This window comes from Barbus barbus, assembly GCF_936440315.1.
Source record: "Barbus barbus genome assembly, chromosome: 35".
In the NCBI taxonomy this organism is placed as follows: Eukaryota; Metazoa; Chordata; class Actinopteri; order Cypriniformes; family Cyprinidae; genus Barbus; species Barbus barbus.
In genome coordinates, this window is record NC_136763.1 from 11,642,062 (window position 1) to 11,667,288 (window position 25,227).

Here is a 25,227-nt window from a genome sequence, read left to right on the forward strand (position 1 = left end):
TAACCAGTCTTGATCTACTGTTTTTTTTTTTTTTTTTTTTTTTATTAAAGGAAGTACTACTTTTAAGCAATTGGTACTGTAGATACGCAGTGTTTCCCATAGGTTTACAGCTTTCCCAAATTCCATTTTGTTTTTTCCAAATTCATTTTTTTCTGTTTTAATTTTTCTGGACTCCTTTTTAATGGTTAAATTAAATTGTATTAATCTAAAAAGCATGTCTAATGAATTAAAGTCATGAAACATCAATTTATTAAAAGGAAGAAAAAAATTATTCTCAGCATATGTTTTATTGTTACCAAATTCTCTGTTTTATCATGTCTAAGCATTTGAATGCATAAAAACGACTTAATTTATTCAAATGTTTTCTTAAAATAGCCTTATTCATTTAATTTTCTCATAAATTCTGTGTTGTGTAATTTTTCTGGTTATCAAATGAAGGCATAAGACATTAATTTCTAGTATCTTTTAATTATTGAAAATTAATCAAACTTAATTTTTTTGGCAACAGAGGGGATTTACTATTCACAATAAAACATGGAAATGTTGTGTGATTATTCCTTAATAATTTGTTTTAATAATTTTTTGTAGTAGTACTAATAGTATTAGTAGTATTGTGTACATTCTACTGAACAATATCTCTGGCACAGTGTCTTCAAGTTAAACCAAACTTTTATTTTGACGGGTTGCTGTGAATACCTTTACATTTCTGCGTGATATGAGGCTAGTTTCACTCAAATGAAATGGTAAAATGCTCATGAAGTGACTCTCAGAGCAGTTTTGGCGATGTTGTTCATGTATTTATGTCCTCATTTAGTGAGACGCGCAGGCACTGAAATCACCGTGAGCATCACGTGTGCTTCAGTATGTGGGTAGTAAACGTCTGCACCATTCAGTAACGCAGACACGCAGAACATGCAGGATTCATGTTTAAATAGTCTTTTTGTGGCTTAATATTTACAAATACTAGTCCATATTCAATTCTCTATAGTGAATTGACCAAGGTTAAAGGTGGGGTAAGTGATTTCTGGTAGCCAATGTTGACAACAAAAATGCCCCTACCCCAAAAGGCCCCCCCCCCCCCCCATTTTGATGGCTCCACCCAACACATACGTACGGCAATGATTAGTTCTGTGAAACTCACCTATTGTGAAGAAACAAACACGAGCGGCGCGGCGTGACAAAATACTATAGAACTCATTATAATCAGCGATGCTGTCTAGACTGGAAGCTGTGCCGCGACACGACAAATCCCCGACAGTAAACTGCTGCTGTGTTCTATTTGACACATTGACACAAATTTCAAATGATTTTCAATGGTCGCTTTGTGTAGACATACCAGTGTAGACACTGTGTAAGCCTTCTTTTGTTCTGCAGACGTTTTCCTCTTTTGTTTTTTATTTGCCATCTCTATCTTTTCGTCGTCGCTCGGCTAATGTCCGTCATGTGCACTGATGAGCGCTCTCTCCTCACATCATAAGCAGACACGCCCCTTACTGCTGATTGGTTACAAGTTTGTTTTGGTACTGTCCCGACACTGAAGTGTTTGTGAAAAAATGCATACCCCACTTTTAAGACGTTCACCAGCATAACTATTGCACAACATTTGCACGCTGGTTGTGTGATATTCATTGGCATGCCTTCATGGTTTAAACCATATTTTATAATACACCCCCCCCCCCCCCTACCCCCCACTGTGTGCACACATCAGGCCGGAACTCCGCCGTGCGCGATACAAGGGGCAGAGGAGAATTGTAAACACGCAACCATGTAGAGACAGAAGTGACATGCCGTCGTGTAAATAAAATAAATTACATAAGGCTATTTAGTTTGTTTAATAAAACAACAAAGTATAGACATTGTTCTATAGGAAAGGTAACCTTAAATGACTTCTGTTGTGATTTTCTTATCATATCAGTGTAGAAAACAGTTGTGCTGCTTAATATTTTTGTGAAAACCAATTTTCAGGATTTCATGAATAATTAATAGAAAAGAATAGCATTTATGTGAAATAGAATTTTTTGTAACATTGTCTGTCACTTTTGGCTAATTTAATACATCGTCGCTGAATAAAAGTAAATATATCTTGTAAGATATATCTTGTGGGTAAACTTACAGACAACAGGAAGCCCATGGTCCCTACTGTGCATGTAGGTGTATACTTCACCCACTAAACATCAATCATTTGTCCTTCATTGATTGATTCAACCCCATCTACGGTGATAATGAGACCTGTTACACAAAGTCAATACCTGACATGGAAAATTTAATGCTGGGTAAACTTAGGTGAAATGTCGGCCTCTTTAGCGTTTCTTACTGTAATAATAATAGCAGCTGCCTTTCCATCAGATACTTAGGGGTTAAAAAAGCAATCTTCAACCAAACTGATCTGAATGTGTTTTTGAATGTGCTAAAAAGAAAACAATCCTAAATGTTGGTCCAATAAGCTGTATGCTTAACATTATTGTCATGTATTCACTTGTATTAAACATCCGAGGACATGCCTTATTTTGAATATAGTCACAGCTGAAGAAGGGGTTGCTCTTTCTCTCATACCTTACTGCTTAAATTTCTGTTTTTATGTTTCTGTTGTATGTTTATACATTTTCGCTCCTCCCCATATCAATTAATTGCCTTGTTCAGCTTAAGATACTTGTTTTTGCTTTTTCCGTAATCCACTTTTAAAAATAAATGAAAAAAAAAAGAGAAAAACTTCAACACGGTTATCATGCCAGCCTTTAAACAAGTCAGCAGCTTCCTTCATTCTGGCAAGGATGCCCGGCTCTTTATTAATTGAAGCTGGGATGACCTGAACATGGCCTCTCATCGCTGCTGTGATTTGGCCCCAAGAGAGAGGCGCTGAGCCATGATGAATTTGTGCATGCTATAAATAGAGTCTGGTCCTTGGAATCCGCCTTTAACTCCGAATCTACTCTCTGAAATCTGCTTAAGCTGGAGTTGGACTGTCTGTCGCTGCCGCTGGCATTATACAAAGAAGAAAAAAATGTAATTGTAATTTTCATAAGCGGTTGTGCAGTTCACTTTGAAAAGATTTTCTTCATCTATGATTTTAATGAATTGTTTGTGATTCTCCTCTTCTCTCTTTTGGGCCTCCATGTCATTGTGTGAATTAACATTGTGTCTATAAATGAAGTATATGCAGTCATTTTTATATTTTATTGCATAGACCTCTACTAAGATGAGCATGTCTTTCATTTCTGTATAAAAATAAATTTTCTACAACTTCCAAAAAACATTTAAATATGATTAGCATAAATGTTTCTTCTATTATGGACATTCTGTCTGTATCTGCTCATTTATTTGTGAATGAGGAGAAAAAATTTTAATCTAAATGGTTGAGCATGAAGACCTAGTGTAACAGCGGATTTAACTTATCTAGATGTTTGCGTGAGGAGCACCTCTTCCAGAACGAAGGCAAATGCTGCACAGCCATACACAATAGTACTTGCGATTTGAAGTAATTACCCATAAGCTGCCCATTTACTTTGCTTACTCTTTAGCAAACCTGACCCTTCTTGTCGGTTCTTTTTTTGAAGACTTGAATTTAAAGATTAAACGGGCCTGCCAAGGCATTACCAGTACAATGCTGAGTTTTAACAATAGGAAATGTGCCATGGCAGAAATGTTTCATCTCATTTTATGCCCATCTGACATGGTTTTAGCAGGCAGGAGCTGCAGACCAAGTGGCACCATATGTGTGGTGTCACTGAGGATATGGCACACTGCCCAGGGACTTCACATAGAGCTCCCACATCGAAAATGTCATTGAGCTCCATGCTTTTACTATTTGGGTTTTGGGTGACTTTGGTTTGTCTGTGCTGGTAGCTGGGAAAGCCAGGACTTTGAGGTCTAATGAGTTAGACCGGGCTTTTTTGATCCCGTGCCTGTTTTTTTCCCCCTCCTTTGACTTAAATTCCCGCTAGGAAACAGCAGAAATTACAAGATCTCTGCTTCAAAGCCATATGTGTCTTTTGGATTATTTATTTCATTTTTGCCAGAAACCCAATTTCTGTAATCATCTCGAGATTAGAAAATGCACTTCACATGCCTGGTATCATCATTAGTTTGTCGCTACAGTATTTATGTATCCACAGGCGCCGTGTCCTTACAGAATTCACCCTTTACCTGGGAGAGGAGAATGACAGTGCCTCATAGCAGTAGAGCACAACCAGTGATGGATGAGATGCCAGAAATCAATGCTGTCTTCCCATCCAATAGCCATTGACAGGCAAAACTCCAGCATCTTTGCATCACTCTGGATAATCGCAGGTCATAGCAGCCATGGATATGACACATTAATTCCTCACTGACGATTGCCTATTCATCAGTGTCAGCACTCTCAATACACGTTTTCCATTCTAATTTATTGCAGAAACTTTGGAAAAATGCATGTACAGTAGCTCCAAAAATGTTTGGCCACCGCAGTCATATTGAAGAACTGTAATTGTATTATAGACTGCAAAACATCAAACAAAGTGGCACTTAAAAATAACAAGCACATGTTATAAGTAAAACATTTCAAAACATTTATTTTAAATTCTAAAAGAGTAGATGTATTGTTCAGAATCAACATTTAAACAATTTCTGGTTATCAAAAAACACTACAGACATCTTACATACATATACATACATATATATATATATATATATATATATATATATATATATATATATATATATATATATATATATATATATATAATATTAGTGCTGTCAAAATTAACGTTAACGCAGGCGATTAATTTTTTCAGTTTAACGTATTAATTTAACGCCGTTAACATAGGGGCGGGGCCTAGGGTTGGCCACCCCACTCGTAACTGCTAATTCTGTCTCTTGTTTCTTGACAAGTGCATTTAATCAGTCGCAGAATGTCTTTACGAGCACATCAAACAGGAGATGTTTCAGACGCGCGCTTCAACTTCACTTCAGCTGCAGGTGAAACTGTACTGCTCATGCTCTTCAATACACGCACAAAGGTGCCGGCGCGTACATAGCCTGTATCATTTCATATCAAATCGCGAAAGAAACTACAAGCATGCAATGTCATGATCAGTTATCAAAGAGGCGATTAAAGCTGCCATAAAACTGTGTGCGCATGTAATATGTTATTTATGAGTTACATTAAGATGTCTCTGAAATGGTTTTCAAAACTGTCCTGGAGCAGCCTAGCACTGTCTCGCTCATCTAACACACCCGATTCATTAGAAGAGGCTGAAATGGGTCTGCGTCATGTTCAGCAGCAGCAGCTTTTAAAGAAATAGCAGCCAAAAATAACCTAATAACCCAGCTGCTGTGATGTCTGTTCATCAAGAACAAAAGAAAAAAGAGGAAATCAATAACTTTTATAGTTTTAAGGATCCATCTGTATTTAGTTTAGAATTTATTGTTTGATAACTTTATTAAATTTCTGTATATTTCTGCTGAGGGGCACAGGTAGATAAATATTTTAATTTATTTTATTATAATGGGTTTATGTGAAGATTGTTTTAAGTTCACTTTAAAAAATAACTTCTAATTTAAGTCTAATAAGTGTTAAAATTGATGGCTCTTAATTATAATGTGAAGTTGAATGGCTATAGTCAATGGTTAAATATTAGGGGGAAACATTTTTAAAGGGAAATCAGTATTAATTGGTATCAGTGATACTGACCTTCAGGCATAAAAATAAAGATGCCATTAAACAAATATTTAAAAATATACTTTCTCAAATATGTTGTTTGTACATTAATTGGAAGACTGAATGTGAAATTAATGCAATATAAAAGTATATTTAAAAACGTTAATGTTAGGTGAGATTAATCGCAATTAATTTCAGAAAAATGTGCGATTAATTAGATATTTTTTTAATCGATTGACAGCACTAAAATATATTATTGAGAGAGTGAGGCCTATAGTAGTAATGTATTGCAGATGCCACTGACCACTTGGTTTGATATTTTTTATCTAATGGCAATAATTATATACGATCCTTTATAAGCATGTTTTAAATGTTCAAATACTTTTATGGCCCTTAAAAGTCTTGATGAGCTATACAACCAGGCTGTGTTGGCAGTCGTCTTTCTCTTCAAGGTGACGTGGGCTTCCTGTAGCAGTGGAGAGTCTGGTCAGCAGGCAGAGAGATGGGCAGAGCTACTACTGCTGGTTGCCGCCCCTCTAGCCTCTGTCCTCCTTATCAGGGCCAGCTGGCTGCAAGGCCACAACCTCTCACTGCCAGCTAATTGCCTCTGAATTAGACAATTAATGTGGCCTTGTAGAGGGCTAGAGTGTCTGACTAGAGGGACGACTGTGAGCAGAAGGGTACCCGGCCTCTCCTCACCTCAGCAATGTATTATTTATGGGTCGTTGTGCTTGACAGTTTTACATTAACTTTGCTAATGGACTCTATAGGAGGGTTGTGACTTTTGGATCTGTGTTAAGTTGAATACAAATGGGGAAACTTGGGTAATTTTTTTTTTTTTTCTCCCTTTTTGTCAAAGCACAAAGAATCTGCTTTTCTCTCTTCTCGACTGCAGTTTAAAGGAGAGCGTTGCCTGAAGGGAAAGCTTCAGATGGATAAAGGTGTAAAAGACGGGTCCCTGTCCACCCTCGGCACCCTCTTCGCCGCTTCTGCTGTGCGTTTCTGTTGATTGATTGACTGCCTCTGTTGTGTGAGGGATTCTTGTGTCAGTCCGCAGTCAGCATGACTGCTGAGTTTCCCTTGGTTTGCCAAAACTGCCTCTCCGATGTGTTTTTTTTTTTGTTTTTTTTTAAGTCCTTTCTTGGAAATGAGCAGTGCCGTTGCACCACTGTTAGAGCCTCTAGCAGATCGATTTTGTTTTCAAAGAGTCTAATTGTCGACATTTGAATTGAACAGTTGTGTTCCGTTGATCTGCTCGTGCTGATTGTAGGCCACTAGCACAATGAAGTGTTCACATAACAGTCCCTATCTTACAGTAGTGTTGAGATATTGGGCTGCATTGTGCATATGGGAGCTGGATGGTCACCTCTGCTCCCCCCTCATTAGCTCCATTGGCTGTAATAGTGGTTATTGACTGGATGGAGCTTTAAGCACCTGTAATATTAATGGCGACTCTCCCAGCTGCGATGGATGAGTGCTGCGTTCACTAGTGGTGCTGAGGACGCTCTTCTCTCGGCGCTTCATCACCCACTTGTGCGCAGTGGCCGTTCCAAACTCGGGGATTGCTGGTGACCCTCACATATTCAGGCCTGTTCCCATTTTGTTAGCTGTTAAATCTAAAGCACCAGTGAATATTTGAGGGTTTTTTGGACATTTGGAGCATACTAGAGGTGGAGATAATAAAAAAAAGGTACAATGTGATATTGCAATACATTTGTCACAATATGAAATTGACACATGAAATCTTAAGTATTAATTAATTAATACGGTTTTCCTCTCTTAACATCAGAGGTTCAAAAGTTTGGGGTCAGTAAGGGCTAGGATTGTTATAATGGTACAAAAGGTTAATATTTCAAATGCTGTTCTTTTAAACTGTCTATTTATCAAAATATTCTGAGAAATATATATCATGGTTTTTACAGATTATTAAGCAGCACAACTGTTTTCAGCAGTGATGATAAGAAATGGTATTTGAACACCAAATCAGCATATTAGAATGATTTCTGAATGATCATGTGACACTGAAGACTGGAGTAATGATGCTAAAAATTCAGCTTTGCCATCACAGGAATAAATTACATTTTAACATGTATCAAAATAGAAAACAAAAGTTATTTTGCATTTTAATAATAATTCCACAAAATGACTTTTTATTTTTGGTAAAATAAATGCAACCTTGATGAGTATAAGAGAAAACAATTAACAATTAAAAATCTAACAAGCTTTGTGCCGTGTCTGTCACTCATGTAGAGTGCATTTAGAATTTTTAATGTATTTCAGCAAAAAACAATAGTTTACATATTTAAAATGATCAACAGACTTAAAAACAGTATCTTGGCTTATACCAAAAGATGTCAAAGAATCAGATTGCAGTTCTTTGTCTGTCGGAGCGAAAGAAACCGCGTACATATTGCATCTAGTATTATGATAATGTTCTATTATGGATTTCCCGGAGGTTCCTACAGCCAGTTAGATATAACTCCTCATACATGCAAAAACAGTTGCTTATTCTTCAAATGTAACATCACAACATGGACCCAAACCTAAATTATTCTTTTGACATTGGAATTGAAAGAATTTGTTTAATGATGTCCTGACTGGAACTAGTTAATTTGGTTGTTTTTGTAATGAAATGAAGTCTTCGTTTCTGAATGTATTATTTCCATTGTAAGTACTATGTGTAAGGTCATTTAAATGCCTTAATGTTCTTTCATCAGGGGAGATTCGTAAAATATTTAAACAAAAACCTTTTGTTCGAATGTGATGTAAATGTGGTTTTCGTGCAGTGTTGTGTTTATGGAAAGAGCTGATTTTTGATAGTTCTTTGCATATTGTAAACTGTAAAAAGTGTATGACAGACCTTCAGGAGATGGAGAGAGGAATATGTTGTTTACTTACTAGGCTATATATAAAATAATATAGTGTCTCTCTATTTACAAGGTAGTAAACAACCCTTAAAATACCACAGATTCACTCCTGTTTGGACAGACTGCTCACTAACCACTTGCAGTTTTTAAACGCTTTTTGAAGCTAACCACAAACCAATTTTCCCCCCTAGCATTAATATCATCTGCTCTCTGCCCAACTGTCTTCTCATTTTCTTCCTCGTAGCCCTGATTATAAAGCGACATCTCCCACGCAGCTCCTTAACCCTGTGTTTTATCTGTTGGCATGGACCTAAATTATAACATTTAAATGATTTTCCTTCCCGCCAATCCATGTGGCACGGTAACGCGACGGCTGTACCTTCCGCTTCTATAATAGACTAGAAGTAATGCACAAGTGTATTTTTTGTGTTTTTTTTTCCCTGTGTCTCTGACAGCGGTTATGAAGCAGTGCTGAATAAGGCACAAAGTGCCATTGTCAGTGGCTGTTGCAGGATGCCGCTCTGAGCCGGCTGATAATTAAGAGGAGGGCCTGACAAATGGTTCTCATCAGATCGCTCATCTGGAACTGAGAGCACACGAAGGCTTTCAGAGAGGATAAACTGGGAGACGTCTCTTTGCTTTGCAATCTTTCATAACCTTCTGCGGCTCCTCCGAGGAGAGCGGAGCAAAGAGCTCTCTCTTTAAAACTCAACACAGCTATGCCGCACATAAGTGCCAAGTTCTCTGTCTGCCTCGGTGAGATTCCTGATTTTTGCTGGACTAATACACATGGCTTTTGTGTTATGTACCACCACCAGTTTGGTGTTTCTGGATTATTTGCCTATTTGAAAATGTTTTTATTGTGGTGTAAAATTCTTCTGTGATACATTTCTTACCTCTTGTTCTGGCATTGTCTTTGTATTATAGAAACATCTACATTTGCGTCCAGATAACTTGAATCAGAACCTGAAGCTGATTATTCATGTTGGGAAATGAAAATGTGTGATATTGCTTTTTGTCAGCAGGTAATTTCATAGAGGAAGTTAGCTAATTATTTACAATATTGTTCAAAAGTTTAGGGTCACTAATCCACTAAGAAATCATTCAAATATGCTCTTTTGGTGCTCAGAAAAACATTTCTTATCAATGTTGGAAACATATGAGATACACAAAATAGCATTTATTTGAAGTCAGTCAAATCTCTTTACTGTCATTTTGGATTCATTTATTGCGTCATTGCTTAATAAAAAATCCTTCTAAAAACATACTGATCCTGAAGTTTTGAATAGTAGTGTACTTTGTATAAATTGGATTTTTAAAATCTCATGACAAAAACCTTGCTGGCATTCTCACTCTGCACTTGTTTTAGAAGTATTTATTCACTTTTAGGTCAATTTAGAGCAAGGGAACATATTCGATGACTGTGCTTCTGTAAAATTAGTACAACATAATTCACTTTTTCATTTCTAAAATGCTGAATAATGGAAATATATTATATTATATATTTTAAGTGATTTTAATGACCATTTGTTTTGTCAATATGAAGTAAAAATTATTTACTTTAAAATTCTTAAAGGGGGGGGGGGTACGATGCTGTTTGGTGCATTCAGAGTTATTTACACTGTTAAAGAGTTGAATTCTCATGCTAAACATGGCCAAAGTTTCAAAAAAAACGATTTGGAAGTATGACAGAGTATTTCTGTGCCAAAAATCTTACATCTTAATCTTAAAACCTAAGCAAACACAGGAGAATACATTGCGGTTTCAAAATAAAAGCTCAAACCCTCGCTCTGAGTTTACACGTTTGGATGTCCACATATTCATTTAATTACAGTGGCTGTAGCATTTAATGGCCAAATATTAAAGATTAAGTGGACATTTGAATTAAATGGTGCTTGGTCAATATTAAACAAGGATTAGATCACACAGTAATGTGTAAAAACAATCGTCAGGCCGTTGGAGCCTCCTGCAGGCCTTTGTTGTAATGCGTACTGCACATTAGCTCTGTTGTTTATAATTCATGATGTATTTTAACTAATTATTATCAGAACCTATTATTCTTGCCTCATTGCTATTATATATGTATTTTAAGTAATTTTAAAGGCCATTGTTCACTTACATCTATTTTTATTACCACAAAAAAAAAATTATTATAATAAATTATAGGGCCCTATGAAATCCGTTTTATTTCCAAATTCATTTTTTTCCATTTTATTTTTTCTATACTCCGTTTTAATGGTTAAATTAAATTTTATTAATCAAAAAGCATGTCTAATTAATTTGGGTTTTACAGTTTTATCTTTACCAAATTCTGTTTTCCATTATTTTCTGGAATCCATTTTAATGCTTCCATTAAATTTTAATAATCAAAAGTATCTCACTCTGAGTTGTTGTTTGTATGCGTTGCCGATGTCCAAAAGACTTTGACGATCATAGATTAGTTTTGGGGTGATTTCCTTATGAGTTAGCGGTAAACTGACACTATTTGGAGATGAACAGTCGTCATTAAAAGACATAAAAGCACCGTCTTTGGGACCCGGAGCAGCCGCTGCTGACCCACGACTGCACTGCCAAGTTCAGCTCCAACCACATCATCAAGTTTGCTGATGACACAACAGTGGTAGGTCTCATCAGCAACAACGATGAAACGCACTACAGAGAGGAAGTGGCACAGCTGGCTGAATGGTGTGGCACTAACAATCTGTCCCTCAGTGTGGAGAAGACAAAGGAGGTTGTGATGGTCTTCAGAAGAAACTCCGTTGACCACCCCCCACTGACCATCGACAGCTCGACTGTGGAGAGAGTCAGCAGCACTAAATTCCTGGGGGTGCACATCACAGAGGATCTCACCTGGACCACCAACACCATGCCACTCTCCAAAAAGGCACAACAGCGCCTACACTTTCTCTACCGGCTGAAAAGAGCATGTCTCCACCCATCCTCACCACATTCTACAGAGGCACCATTGAGAGTGTGCTGACCAGCTGCATCACTGTCTGGTACGGGAACTGCAGTGCTGCTGACCGCAAGGCCCTCCAGCGGACAGTGAACACAGCTACAAAGATCATCGGTGCCCCTCTCCCCTCCATCTTGGACATTTTCCTTAAAAGTAAAAAGTAAAGTCGTGACGTGTTGCCAAGTATGGTGACCCATACTCGAAATTGGTGCTCTGCGTTTAACCCATCCAAGTGCACACACACAGCAGTGAGTAGTGAACAAATGCACACACACACACCGTGAACACACACCCGGAGCAGTGGGCAGCCATTTTATGCTGCAGCGCCCGGGGAGCAGTTGGGGGTTCGGTGCCTTGCTCAAGGGCACCTCAGTCGTGGTATTGAGGGTGGAGAGAGCGCTGGACATTCCCTCCCCCCACCTACAATTCCTGCCGGCCGGGGACTCGAACTCGCAACCTTTCGATTACGAGTCCGACTCTCTAACCATTAGGCCACGACTTCCCCTTCCCCTTCCGACTTACACGATGCTCCAGCAAAACCAACAGCATCGTGAAGGACTCCACCCATCCCTCCCACAGTCTCTTCCAGTTCTTACCATCAGGAAGACGGTACCGGAGCATCAGAGCCCGCTCCGACATTTGAGCCCTGAACTTAAATCACTCCTTTAAAAAAGTGTTTTTTGATTATAATTTTATTATTAGTAGATTAGAACACGTGGATATGTTGTCATTCTTACACTATAATACTGAACTTTGATTTCAGTGATTTGGACCGAGATGGACACTTGCTTCTTGCACTCTGTTGCACTTTACTTTTGCTTTAAAAATAGGATTTCATAGAAATTTATTTTGGTTTGATAAAATATAGTTTATTAAAATATTCTTTAGTAAAATAGATTTTTTTTGTGGAAAATTAATCAATAAATTATCGATAGATTAATCTAAATAAAAGTAGTCGTTAGTGGCAGCCCTCAAATATACACCAAAGGAAGCTGTCAAGCCTTTTTACTAAATAAATCTACACAAGTTGCACTTAATGTCATATCTAATGGTGTGTTGAGATTGGGACTAATGAAATTCAATAATAACGGCAATCGTATTTAACAGTAAAAGCTCATATTTGAATACGTTCTTTTCTTTATGAAGAATTATAATTGTGTGCATTATGTGATTTAGCCTATGCATATTTGTTCGAAAGCCCGGCAGAGTGATCACAAGATGCTAACTTAGGCCAATTTTGTATTGTTTACAGAGAGTGCGTTCTCATCTTTTTTCTGTTAATTAGCATGTTGCGCTGCATGTCTGTTTTTCTTCAAAGCACCAACTTAGAATGCCTAATATTGGTTTGATTGCTTGTGTTACATGAGACAATAAATAATTTTGCCCACCTGATGTTGTAAATTAATGTGGGTTCGGGTCGCAACTCGCGGTCTTTGTCAAACGGTTCTAACAGAAATAAATGAGTACTGCTGTCGGATAGGTGCTGGTGCACGTTTACCAAACAGGACCCGTATAGGACTCTGCTTTAAACTGCTTTGCGTCTCTCCGTCAGATAACCCCATGCGCGAGATACGCCATTGACAGGTTTTCACACAGGTTTTCAACTGTCACACAGCTCATATATTTTTCCACCAAGGGGTGAGAACGTAATGATTACAAAAACGATTATTTATTTTTGTTAATTATTTTATTTCAGTTAGTGTTTCAATAACTGTTGTTAGTTTCAATTCGATTTAGTTTTTCAAATATTTTGACATTTTTAGTTTATTTCAGTTGACAATAGTTTTTTCGTCAGTTGTTTTCGTCTTAGTTTTAGTTTTTGTGCACGAAAATAACCTTGGTCCCAGCTATAAAAGATCCCGGTCATGATTCAGAACTGCAGGCGTAAGTGAAACGGCATCAAATGTCTGTGTTTTGTTGGCGCTCAACTGCTCGTCACTCTTTAGCTCCGCCCACGGCGCGCCTCCATGAGCTTGGCTTTTTTCAAGCTAATCCTCAGTCTGAATGTCTTCTCTCTAAACCAGAGCAAGGCATGATTCTGTGGACTTTGGTGTTCTTCAAGGTTGTTAGAAAATTGCGGAAAAAGCTCTCTTGTTAGGCTTTCAACATTGAAGTATGAACATGCCTTGCTTCAAGTGCATCTTTACAGGACATTGACTAAAAACTCCAGACAATTGCCTTTTTATGAGGTTTTTTTACCTATTAGTCCGAATTACACCAGTAAATTTCTTCCCAAAATGTTTAAACTCCTTATTTTAAATTGGACTCTCTGCTGTTAATCTAAAGTAAGTACTGCAGCCTTGAACACATTTAGAAAACGATACAGAGGGTTTTGAAATCTCCAGAGAGAGGTCAGGTCGTATGAAATGGCTCAGGTCTTAAAGCGCTCTTTGCTTTAAAATCACCTTGGATGACAAAGCCAGCCTAACTCGGAAAAAAAATCTGAATGAATAGTCCTCTCTTGTCTCTTTTTTTGAACCCTGGTCACACTGTTGGAGACTAATTTTTGTATTTCTATTGAAAACTTTTTACAGTTTAGTTTGCTAAGCCTTGCGAAGTGTTTGTGACAGAGCTACAGCTACGCTCTTATGTAGAGGAGGAAGTCCATTTGGAAGACTTTCATTGCCACTTTCACCTCTTTTTATGTAAGAGGATCATGCAGCCAGACTCTCAAGATGCTCAAAGTGGTTATTATGGCTATTTATTTATTTCATCAGCACTCCTGTCTTTCAAAGAAATACAGAGACTTGCACTTGATATTTGACATAGTCACTGGCTGTTCTATCTGTTCAGGGCTCACTTACCACGGTACTCATGTATTATTAGTCTTATGAATTAACATACTTTACATGAAATATGGGTTTAATTTAAACTCAGAATTAGTCGGTTCCCCAAGGTGTTATATTACTTTGTACAGCATCTGCAAATTTTAATTATCGCAATACTTCACCGAGTACACTGTACGTGGCATTACATCAGGCTTGTATTGACCATGCCGCTTCTCAACTCGTTCTCGTTGCGAGCTATTCAGATCTCGGTGTAATGGGGCTCTTTATGTTTATTGTGGTTTCCACCTTGGCATTCATTTTTGCTGCAGCTAGCAAAATCTTCATGTTTTATTAAAACGACGTATAAGTGAGTAAAGATCAGAGAAGGAATGGGCTTTAAAAACGTTGCATGCCAACACTCTGCTACTAGATGCCAAGAGAAAAGAGATCAAATACCTTTGAAGTCCTTGAAAAATGAAGTTGAGAAATCGTTAAACTAGTCGTCCACTGCTGCTCGATTGTGGGCTGTTTGTCTTGAAACTGAAGTTAGAAATGCCATTTGCTCGGCTTTGGTGTGTTTTCTCAAGTGACTGTCTGCCATTTAAATGAAAAATAACTTTATTTTATTTTTTTTCCATAAAACGGATATATATGGAACATACTTGTGTATCACAGCCTATTTACACTCTTAAAAGTGAAAGCTTTTTATTGGCATTGGTGATTCCATGAAGAACCTTTAACTTTTAAAGGTTGTTTGTCTGGTATTAATTTTCATCTCTGGTGAATCTCAGGTAGTCAGTGCTAAATATAATTTAATTTAAAAAAGTAATTGTGAATTGCATTAAAAATGCTAGCAATTTAGGGGATTGCAATTTAAAATGTTTATTTATAAAATTATATAAATATTCATAATAATTTACAATTAGGTTCTTAATTAGGTACAATTAGGTAGTTATCTTGAACTAACAATTTATCTTTTTTACAGCATTTGTTCATAATTAGTGTTAATTTAGAAAACTTAAACATTTTTAAATATGAATTAGTATATGTAAAATTAACATTAGCCACAATTAATAAGTGCTGCCTAATGCATTAAACAAAGGTGCTGAATGTAACCTTAAAAATGTAAATTGTTACTTTGCAGTGACCATAAAATTGTGAATATTTCATTGGAAAACATTTCATACACGATTAATCATTAAAAATCTGTAATGTTGTTAACAAGTCTAAAGAAAAAGTACATACAGGAGGCAGAAAACCATTCAACATTGTATTTGGGTTGTAAATAGCCTTTTTTTTTTTTTTTTTCAGAAGTGCTGAAACTTTTTTTTTTTTTAAACGACAGTCAATTTGAACCATACAGTTACACGTGCTAGACGTTTGTATGCCAATCAGTATAGTGCTTAATATTTATTGCACTTGGTGTCTTTTTGTGCTAGGATCACCTGAAACTGATGGTAATACCAGGTGTAAACAGCTCCAGTATGATGCCTTCCCGTTACTCATTTAACAAGGGGCCCCCACATCTTATTGCCTTATTAGTTCCAGCCTCTCTCACACCCAGTCATGCGGTCCTCATCGCTGTGGCCGAGGGTGAGGGATTCTCCATGCTCTAAGTGGATTAAAACCTCACTGCATCCAGTTCCAGGCAGCAGTCGCATGGCTTGTCTGTCAAAGGTGCTGGATACTTTCTCAGGTTTAGTCTGTGAGCTGGATGGTGTGTTCCACCCCGTGTCCAGTTAAGAGCACCGTTTGTGCCTCCTCTCACCACGTACATGAAAAAACCAGCTCTAGTATCTTCCCACACCCATTACAAACACAGTCTGCCAACGTGCTACATTCCCTAACGTGTGTAGAGATATTGCAAGCTTAAGAAATGCCTGTGTACGTCTCTGTGTTTGCAAAGGGCTTGTCAGGAACTGCAGTGGCTGAGGGAACTTGAGCGTGGTTTGCGGGAAAGCCCATATGTCAAAAGATATTGAATGCATTTGTGAGAGAGAAAACAAAATACTGTATGGGATGGGTGGGAACGGGTACACTGCACAAAAGTGACACATAGTGTATAAGCAGGAATGCTGGGAATTCCAGGCTGTGTTTGGGATGTCCTCCGTGCCCTGGAGTATTGAAACTCTACTTTTTGTCTCACTCGATCAATCAACCTTGCTCTTTATTTTCCCCCACACCTTTCACACGATAGTACAGCATTGTGCTAAAAATTACTTTATTGGTGCCTAGACACACATCCCCAAATTAACAATTTAAGCTAAAGTCATACACATATTCCATATACTCTGTTGTTTTGTGTCTTAAGGAAAACTTTTTTTTTGAGTTGGTACAAATTTTCTTTATAAAACTGAAACCTATATTATTTTTTATAATGCATTTTATTTTGAAATGCTTCTTTAGGAACTAAATCATAGTAGCTTAATGTAACATTCCATTGGAAAGAATAAAACATTTCTGAGGATAATAATATTTTCAGTAAAATAGGCCTGTGCCCATAATGTGGAATGGAGTTTATTTTTACAGTAAGCATAATGCATATTAGGGGTGTGCGACATACTGTATATCGTATATAATAATATCGTAATTGTTGTTTAAACGATATGCGATTTGGCATTATCAAGTATATCACAAAAACACCAAGAGAGGGCTAGCATACAATACACGTGAGATGCAGGTCAGACTTCTGCATGTGCGCATTTAGGGCTGCATGATTAATCGAATGCGATTGTCATGCACATCTCGTCAGTAAAGCTGGTTCTGTGATTAGTAGTAAATCTCCATCACCTGCTTTCAGATGGAGCGGCATTTACTACACAGAGCCGTAGTTCACTGACAAAGTTAAAAAAAAAACAAAATCGCAGATGATATAATTGTACAATTTTGAAATAGTTTGTGATAATGACAGCTGTTTGCGTAGCTTCTCAATGAACTACGGCTCTTTGTAGTAAACGTTGCTCCATCTGAAACCACGTGAAAATACTACATTTAATAACATGTTTTTACTCCAAACTCACTTCATAACATCAGTTGAGTTTTTGAAATAAATCCTTCTGTGAGATAATGTGGTTTCTTACACAGAATAAAGCACGCAACATATTTCATGGTATTCTAAGCAGTGATAAAGGCTATGTCGATTAGCATTGCCTTATATACTTTATTTTATATAAAATTATAATAATATTATAAAAATTGAAAATTATAATAATAAGAACTCTTTATTAAAAAATTATAATAATATTGCCATAGTCGTGTGCTTATTAGTCATCAAAACATTATTTATGCATTTGTAACTGCAGGTTAAATGTGTTCATGTCCTGCATTATACAGTCTGTGTGAATGCATCTAAATGGCACTTCAGATGCAGCTTCTGTGCCACCTCTGCATTGCAAACACAAATTTTATTTGATTGGCAACAGCTCTATAGTGTCTTACTATATGAATTTCTTGATTAAATTTAAGAATTTGACACACAATGATGCATACATTTGATTAGGTTTGTAAAATGGCCTTGTAAAGGTAAAAATGCCCATAATAGATAATCAATTTAAACTTATTGGAAAAATTTTCTCTTACTCCTGCAAACTAATCACTGCACAGAATATGAAGAATATCAAAATCTATGGGAGTCAGCTGTCCATGGCAGTCCTAAACCTGCCAAAATACCAGAACAATAACCTGGTCATCAAAATATTGTCTAATTATCATTATCGACAAAATTCCAGAAAATATTGAGATATAATTTTTTTTTTCATTATTGCACACCCCTACTGCATATTGTATTGTATTGTATTGTATTGTATTGTTCCTGTGTTAAACTTTTCAGTTACAGCACAATAATAGCCTGATATGAATTGGATGCATATAGCTTCTCTGCTATATAGAGCGCCTTTACATTGAGACCTTCGGATTTATCTTGTAATCAAGTTATCATCGGTTTCCTGGCCAACCCCCCATAATTTAAAGTCTCCCTCTGTGTCGTGGTGCGTCGAGTGAGGATGTCGGGCTGGATTTGCTGGCACTGATGGGATGGTTCTGCTGTAACCTGGGCTCCCTGGGCTGAGCAGGCAGGGTACTGCAGTACGCCCTTGATGAAGAACTCCGCTGTGACACGGCCTGTCCCTTTGACTCACGCTGAGCGCTTGATACTCGGGATGAGGAGGTCAGCCTGACCCACTTTCCCCCGCCTACCCTTATGTCATGTTGGGAGAGGTGGGCGAGAGGCCAGGGGTGAGTGGGTAGATGTGTGCGCTGACTGTCAGTGAGCCCGTTTGCATGGGGGGGTTACTAAAGAGCGCTCCCACTGTGGAACGCAGGTACATCTCAGCCCACCGAGACCATAATGGACAGGCACTCCCACAGAGCTCAGTGTCTGACCCTCTTACTGTAGCTCCTCATCCTTGATGACTCCTACAGCTCTCTTCCTCCTCCTCTTCATCACTTCACTGCACTGCAGTGCTTCTGAGTTCCAGCTGTAATCTATGCAATCAACCATAAGACATTCAGCAGTGTTAGCTGCACATCATTTCATGTGTTGTGGAATATTTTTTACACTCTAGTATATTTCATTTATGTTCAGGAGTGATCTGCTGACCTTTGGTTTTACATGTGTGTTTAAAAATGCTGTCATACAGGACGTGCTTGTTAATGTAGTGATATATAAGACAGACACAGCTCATCAAAACTCATATTCCAGGTTGACCGCAGGGTCAAAAAAGTCAAATGGGTGTTTCTGGTATGTAGTTCACTGACAAGCAGGCCTCTCTGCTGAATTTAGACAGGTTACATGTCCTACCTTAAGTGTGCAAAGATGGAAGGCATTGTAGCACTTCATGTCATGAATAATCATGTCGTCAACACGAAAAAGCATTTGCAACCCATGTGGAATACATGATTCATAGAGAACTATGGAAGGAGTTTTTTATCTTTTTGAAACTGATTATTTTGTCAAAGGTAAACTTTAAACTTTAAATGTAATTAAGTCTATTTAGTAAATAGTAAATAAAATAGATTAAATTGAAATATTTTATTACAGCAGTAAAATGACATCAGATGCCATATTTAGTCATTTACTATTATTGTTAATATTAGTAGTAGTATATTTTTATTGCATCATTCTATATTATAAACATGCATGTCATAAATTATGTAGGCCTATGTATTGGTACATAAAATATGGAATGCATATATTTATCATTGAAATATTTGAAATTAATTGTCAAATAGATCTTATATTTTTAATTCGTATTAATAATATTAATAGTTATTTATACCATTTTATGAAATATGAAATGCATCTATTATTTATATTAAAATATCTATTATATATGTGTGATAATGTAGAGGTCTTAATGCATTAAGAAAATAAATCACTTAAGTTTTATAGCAAAACCCTGTTGGTCATGTATGGCATGCTGCTAATGTTCATAGCATGCATTGGATTTGGTAGCTTTCACTGTAGAATGTCCATCTGATAAAGAGTGGGCTTTTACACACACAAGCTGTCACACCCTGACTTCTTTTGGTCATTTCTTTTCTTTCTCTCTCTCTCTCTCGCTCTCGCTCTCGCTCTCGCTCTCGCTCTCTCTCTCACTCTCTCACACACACACACACACACACACTCAAAGTGTCAGAATGGCAGCTGGCCCTGCGGCTCTCCTGGTTAGTTCCCCTGATAGAGAGTTGGAGACAGACTGGACTGGTGCAGTAGTGCTTATTAGCCATGTCTGTGTGCAGGAGCCCTGCTGAGCCAGCCTTGAACCCTCCAGCCCCCAGCAGAGGAAGAGACAGAGAAGAGAAGAGAGAGGGAGGTTAAAGCAGTGGAGGACAAAAGCGAGAGCGTGACAGCCAGGGAAAAGACCTGCCTGTCTGACCTGCATGTCCACTTAGCTAGTTGCCACCTAACCTGATAGAAGGTGGATACAGAATCATTGCTTTGAACAAGAAAGTGATCCGTTTCATCTATTCAGTGATCCTGTGCAGATTGTGAAACCCATGAGCTGAAGCATGTCCATCTGATGCATACTTGTAATAATAATAATAAAAAAACAGAAAGATCTTGCTTAATCTGCCCTAGGGGTGCTCCGATTGATTGGGTACCGATCATAATCAAGCCGATAATCGCGTAGGAATGTTTGATCGGCGGTCTATAAAAATGCCGATCGCAAAAACCCAATCTCTAGCTGATGATGCGCATGCAGTGAGAGGTTTGGCACGACATGCAGCAGCACCGTCTCAGTCTCTGTCTCGTGCGGGTGTAATAATTATAATGATGAAGGTGAAGTACAATTAATGTTTATTAATTAACGTATAAAGTAATTTGAAACTTTCTGTGAGACATCATTTCATAAACAGCCTGTGTGAATCATCGCGTGCTTTCCCTCTCAAAATGCGCAAATGGCTTCAAATCATGCATAGTTGACACAGGAATTGTCATTTGCACGATAGAGGCAGTGTCGCATCGTTACTAAAGTTTATAAATTGCTTTTCTTGTTAATTTTTTTCCCAGTGTTTAACCTTTCAGCGATCGTGCGCTCTCCTGGAGACCATGCACTCGCAGCGCACACACATAATGCCAGGTTCACATTAGTCCGTTTGCAGTGCGTATGGTGCATATTTTTCCGTGCTCATGTTAACAGATCAGAGCGTTAACACTGCACGCGGTTGCGGTCCAGTAGTGTGTTCCAGATGCGGGAACTTGCTTGAGTAACTTAATATATAAATCTAGAAGTAGCCTAAATGCAAAAGGAAAAAGCATTGAATAATGTGTTTCTTATCAGCTATTTATTGCATTTAAACACATCTATAAAGATTGTATTTCTGTAAAAGAAAAAAGAATCACAATGAAAAAGCATTTTCAGTAACAATGTTTGGATTTGAAATCAAAATAATGGATAAATGTTGTGTTAAATTGATGGATCAGTAGTGGACTCCTGTGTGAAATCAGACTTGTGCTGTGTGTAAGCGTTTCTGCAACAATTGCACAATTGTAAAAATGGATGATTGAACATTTAGGTGAGATGAATGTATATTTTTCAAAAATGTCTAAAATATGCCCCCCTCCGCCCCTCAAATTAAAAAAATCCTCTCTCACAAGAGTCACCTAAGAGGGGAATTCCCCCCATTTTCAAAAATGAAATTCAGGCACTGAATAAATGTCTAATATTACTGATTGGAGTATCACTATAAATAATTCTACATAATAAAAATATGGCTTTAAAAAGATCGGTATCGGTGATTGGATCGGCAGGTACTGCTTTCTGTGATGGGCAATCGATGATCAGCCTCAAAAATCCTGATCGGAGCACCCCTAATCTGCCCTCTTCGACTTACCCTTCTGTTTTATCTGTCTAGTACTCAAGCATTTAAAATGGCCAAATTGCACATTGCTATCGCAGAGCAGGCTTAAGTAGTTGGTGGTGTTCTCTTTTTTTTTTTTTTTTCCAGGGAGAGAATGTGACGTTGTCTGAGTGACTAACCTTGGATCTTGCAGTGTGGAGTTGCTGTGGCTGCTAAAGTTTTAATGCTCTACAAGATTAGGGTCTGTGGACAGATGCAGTGGGTTCAACCATGGGTTTTAAACTGCTCTGACCCGCCTTTGTTTTTATGCGTGCCTCTCATGAACTATCAGGTTCAGCTGTCCTGGAGAGCTCACCTTTATTGCCACTAATGGTTTCAGTACTGCTGACGCAGTCGGAGACTCCCTTTCCTTGACGTGTCGTTCCCTTCGGTCTGCTGTTAAACATCTAACACACACCTGCAGTCAACCCTGATCGGCCCAGTGGAAACGGCCCGTTATTGCCCTCATTAGATGTTATGCGGTAGTTATTTCACACAAATTCATCACATATTAACCTCGACTGTGTGTTTGCTTAGCATTTTCATCTAATCGCCTCTCTCGTGAGCGTTTCTCTCGCAGTAGGCTCGTTCCATACCAGACCAGCTCATGCAAAGATCCCAGAGCTTTTATATCACAGCCATCTGTCAACACAATTTGGTCAAATGATTTCAAAACCTGTGCGTTTCTAGTGTCTTAAGCCAAGTGGCTGGCTGAGCTCCAGCTGGAATGCGCCAAGCATGATGTGCGTTCAAGCCGCCTCCTGCTGATTCATCCCTCGCATGCTGCAAAATTACCTTTTGCTCATTAAAGAATTGTGTAAGTTTAAAAAAAATAATTTGCATAATTCATATCCCCCTGAGGAACAGGATGATTAATTAATTACTATGCTATTAAACTGGATCTCTTTTTTTTTTCTCTTTTTTTAAATTAACCTCAGGACATCCTTCATGTAAAGGATTTTTTCTTTGTCACATCAGTTTCAGTGCATTCAGACATGTGAGGGAATCTCAGAAGTTATGAAAAATCTGTGTGTAGTTAAAAATAGTTGAGTCAGGGGTTTTTATTATTGAGTTTAGGAGGCTCAATATTCTGCAATCGTTCTAATCGTCCTGCAGTTTAGTTTTTTTTTAGGCTGTCGTCTGCAGCAAGATGAATCTGTTTAATATATTTCTCTGGCCCGGTTGCTTTGCATAGTGCAGAAAAGATGACGCAGGCTCTGGGTTATAATACCCCAGTGTTTTATTCATATTCTCTTATTTACAGGGACCCTACATGCTCGCGATTGCTACGCCGCCGTCTGACAGCGCGCTATAGGCTGCATGTAAATGAGGGTTTTAGGTACTCTGTAGTGTAATATCATGCGGGAGTCTCATTAACCTATAAACAATCTAAACACTTCTTTCTCCCTTTCCTCCTACAGAACTCAATACGGCACAATCTCTCGTTGAACAAGTGTTTTCTCAAAGTGCCTCGCTCCAAAGATGACCCGGGAAAGGTGAGCGTTTTCTTTTTCCTCCATATGTAGTGCTGTTTTATTCAGAAATGCAGGTTTTGTACATTTGCTAAATACAAAACGCCGCTTCCAGAGCAGATTCGGCCGTTAAAAAATGTCCTTGTGAAAATAGATGAGAGCGAGCACTTGCAGTAACGTTTTAAAAGCGCTTTCCGGAGCTCTCTCAGGGAGAGGAGAAAGCACTTCAGCCGGCACTTACTGCACGAGAGGGGGGAAGACCACCACCTGCTTCCCCTCAGTCGGCGTACCGCCAGAGTAAAAACAACCCAGACTGATTCACGTGTAGGCCAGAGTGCAGAGCGATATACATCTCAAAATAAGCATGCACATCTGATAACACATGTTTATTTTTCTGAAATATATACAATGTTGCCAGTGCATCAATACAGCATCGATGGACCCCGGTTAACCTGTTTTTTTCTTTCATAAAGCACCGTTGCCAAAACACACACATACACACTTATTTCTCTGGATCCTCAGCCATCTTGTGCAAGCGCGTTCACGCACATACGCTCACAGCGCGACATAAAGAGAAGAGCCGAGGCATGCATGGGATGGGGACTGAATGCTAATTTCATGTTTTGCTGTAATCCTCTGATACTGACACTCCTGGGATGTGCTCCACTAAATACAAAATAATCTATCGCTGGATGGATTCTATTCCGAATGCATGGCCAACATGCTTGCATCCCTAATGTTCAATTTAGAATTTGCCTCCTTCCACACAGCCCTCCCCCCTGGAAGGAGAACTTCAAAGCTGCGCGGGGCTCTCTTGATATGTTCCATCAATATTGTAATACGGCAGGAATATGGACCCTGCTGTTTGTGAGAGATAGTAACTGAGGCGTGCTTCTCAGAGATGGCAAAAACGATTGTTAACTTCACCTTTGTGATCCGCAGCAGCTGCTGAGAATGAGGAAGGCCAAACTTTGGGGCAGATACAATCGCGTTTGCCCTTGAGTAGACTTTTTGTCAGAGAGGTCTAACCTGCATTGAGACTGTCTTGCTGATTATTTCCATTAGAATCCAGATTGTAAGGTTTACCATTAAGCCACTGCAAAACCCAGCACATGCATATTTATATATTTGCATTTTTGAAAGTCTTATGCATTTATTTGATCAGAAATTAAGAACAGTAATCTTGTGAAATGTTACAATTGAAATGATCTGTCTTCTATTTGAATTACTGTTAAAATATATAATAATATACACATTTTTCCAGACTTCATTGTCACATGATCCTTCAGTCTTTATCGTCACTGTTGATAAGTTTAACACAAATTTTGCCAACCCTGAACTTTTGAACAATAGTATGTACTGTATTTAGATCTTCCCCATTTTAAGTTGTTTTTTATAAAACATCTACTAAGTGAATACATGTAAGGTGCTATTAAATGTTATAAATGTATTACTTCATTTTGAAAAATATAATAGCCTACTTGATTTGCGATGGTCATTGTTAAGGGAGGAGTATTAATGTTCTTTAGTACATTTCTTTAATGGTTTTTAATTTTGGGGTTCAGCTGAGTGTATTATCTAAAGGGGTAACCTCAACACAATCTTATTGTATTGCCCTATATTTCAGATTCATGTAAACTCTTCTTTCATGGATTTCTTTAAATGTTGCTTTCTCTTCAGGGATTGTGTAGCAGCCTACAGATACTCCCCTCCCAAGGGCTTTCGGTCTTTCAAGATTTTTCAGCTAATTAAAAGGAACGCTACTCAGCCTTCCCTTCCACAGTAAAAGTGTCTTGCAGTAGTTTTAATTTAAATTACATCTGCTAGGTGTAACAGACTGCCAGCGTTCTCAGTCACCTTCAGCTGTCCTTCATCGTCACTGCATCAATTACAGGAACATGGTTATTTAAATTGAAATAAAGAACACTAGGATGTTTGTTACAGGGAAATTGTCGTGCATGTTATGAACTCTGATGGTCTAATGATGGAATATAATGCGTAAATGGTGATGCAAGGTGAAGATCATGTTTCACCGTTTGTTAAACTATTTGAGAGTAACTGTACTTATCTAGTCTGTTTATTGTGTGGGAGCACTCACTACCTTTAACATTTAACATTTTTGAGCTACTCGTGCTACATTAGAATTTATAAAGAAACTGAAAACCCTTTCACATCAGCTCACCTCTCA

The 25,227-nt window shown here is 38.0% G+C and overlaps 1 protein-coding gene across 1 annotated transcript in view; it reads left to right on the plus strand.

Moving 5' to 3' along the window:
* The window catches only part of LOC306855167 (forkhead box protein J3-like), a 108,808-nt gene that overhangs the window by 48,741 nt on the left and 34,840 nt on the right, over nucleotides 1-25,227 (plus strand). The window contains exon 3 of the mRNA XM_079393640.1: nucleotides 22,989-23,063. Within this exon, the coding sequence (XP_079249766.1) occupies nucleotides 22,989-23,063 (75 nt within the window). The remainder of the gene's footprint in view (nucleotides 1-22,988; nucleotides 23,064-25,227) is intronic.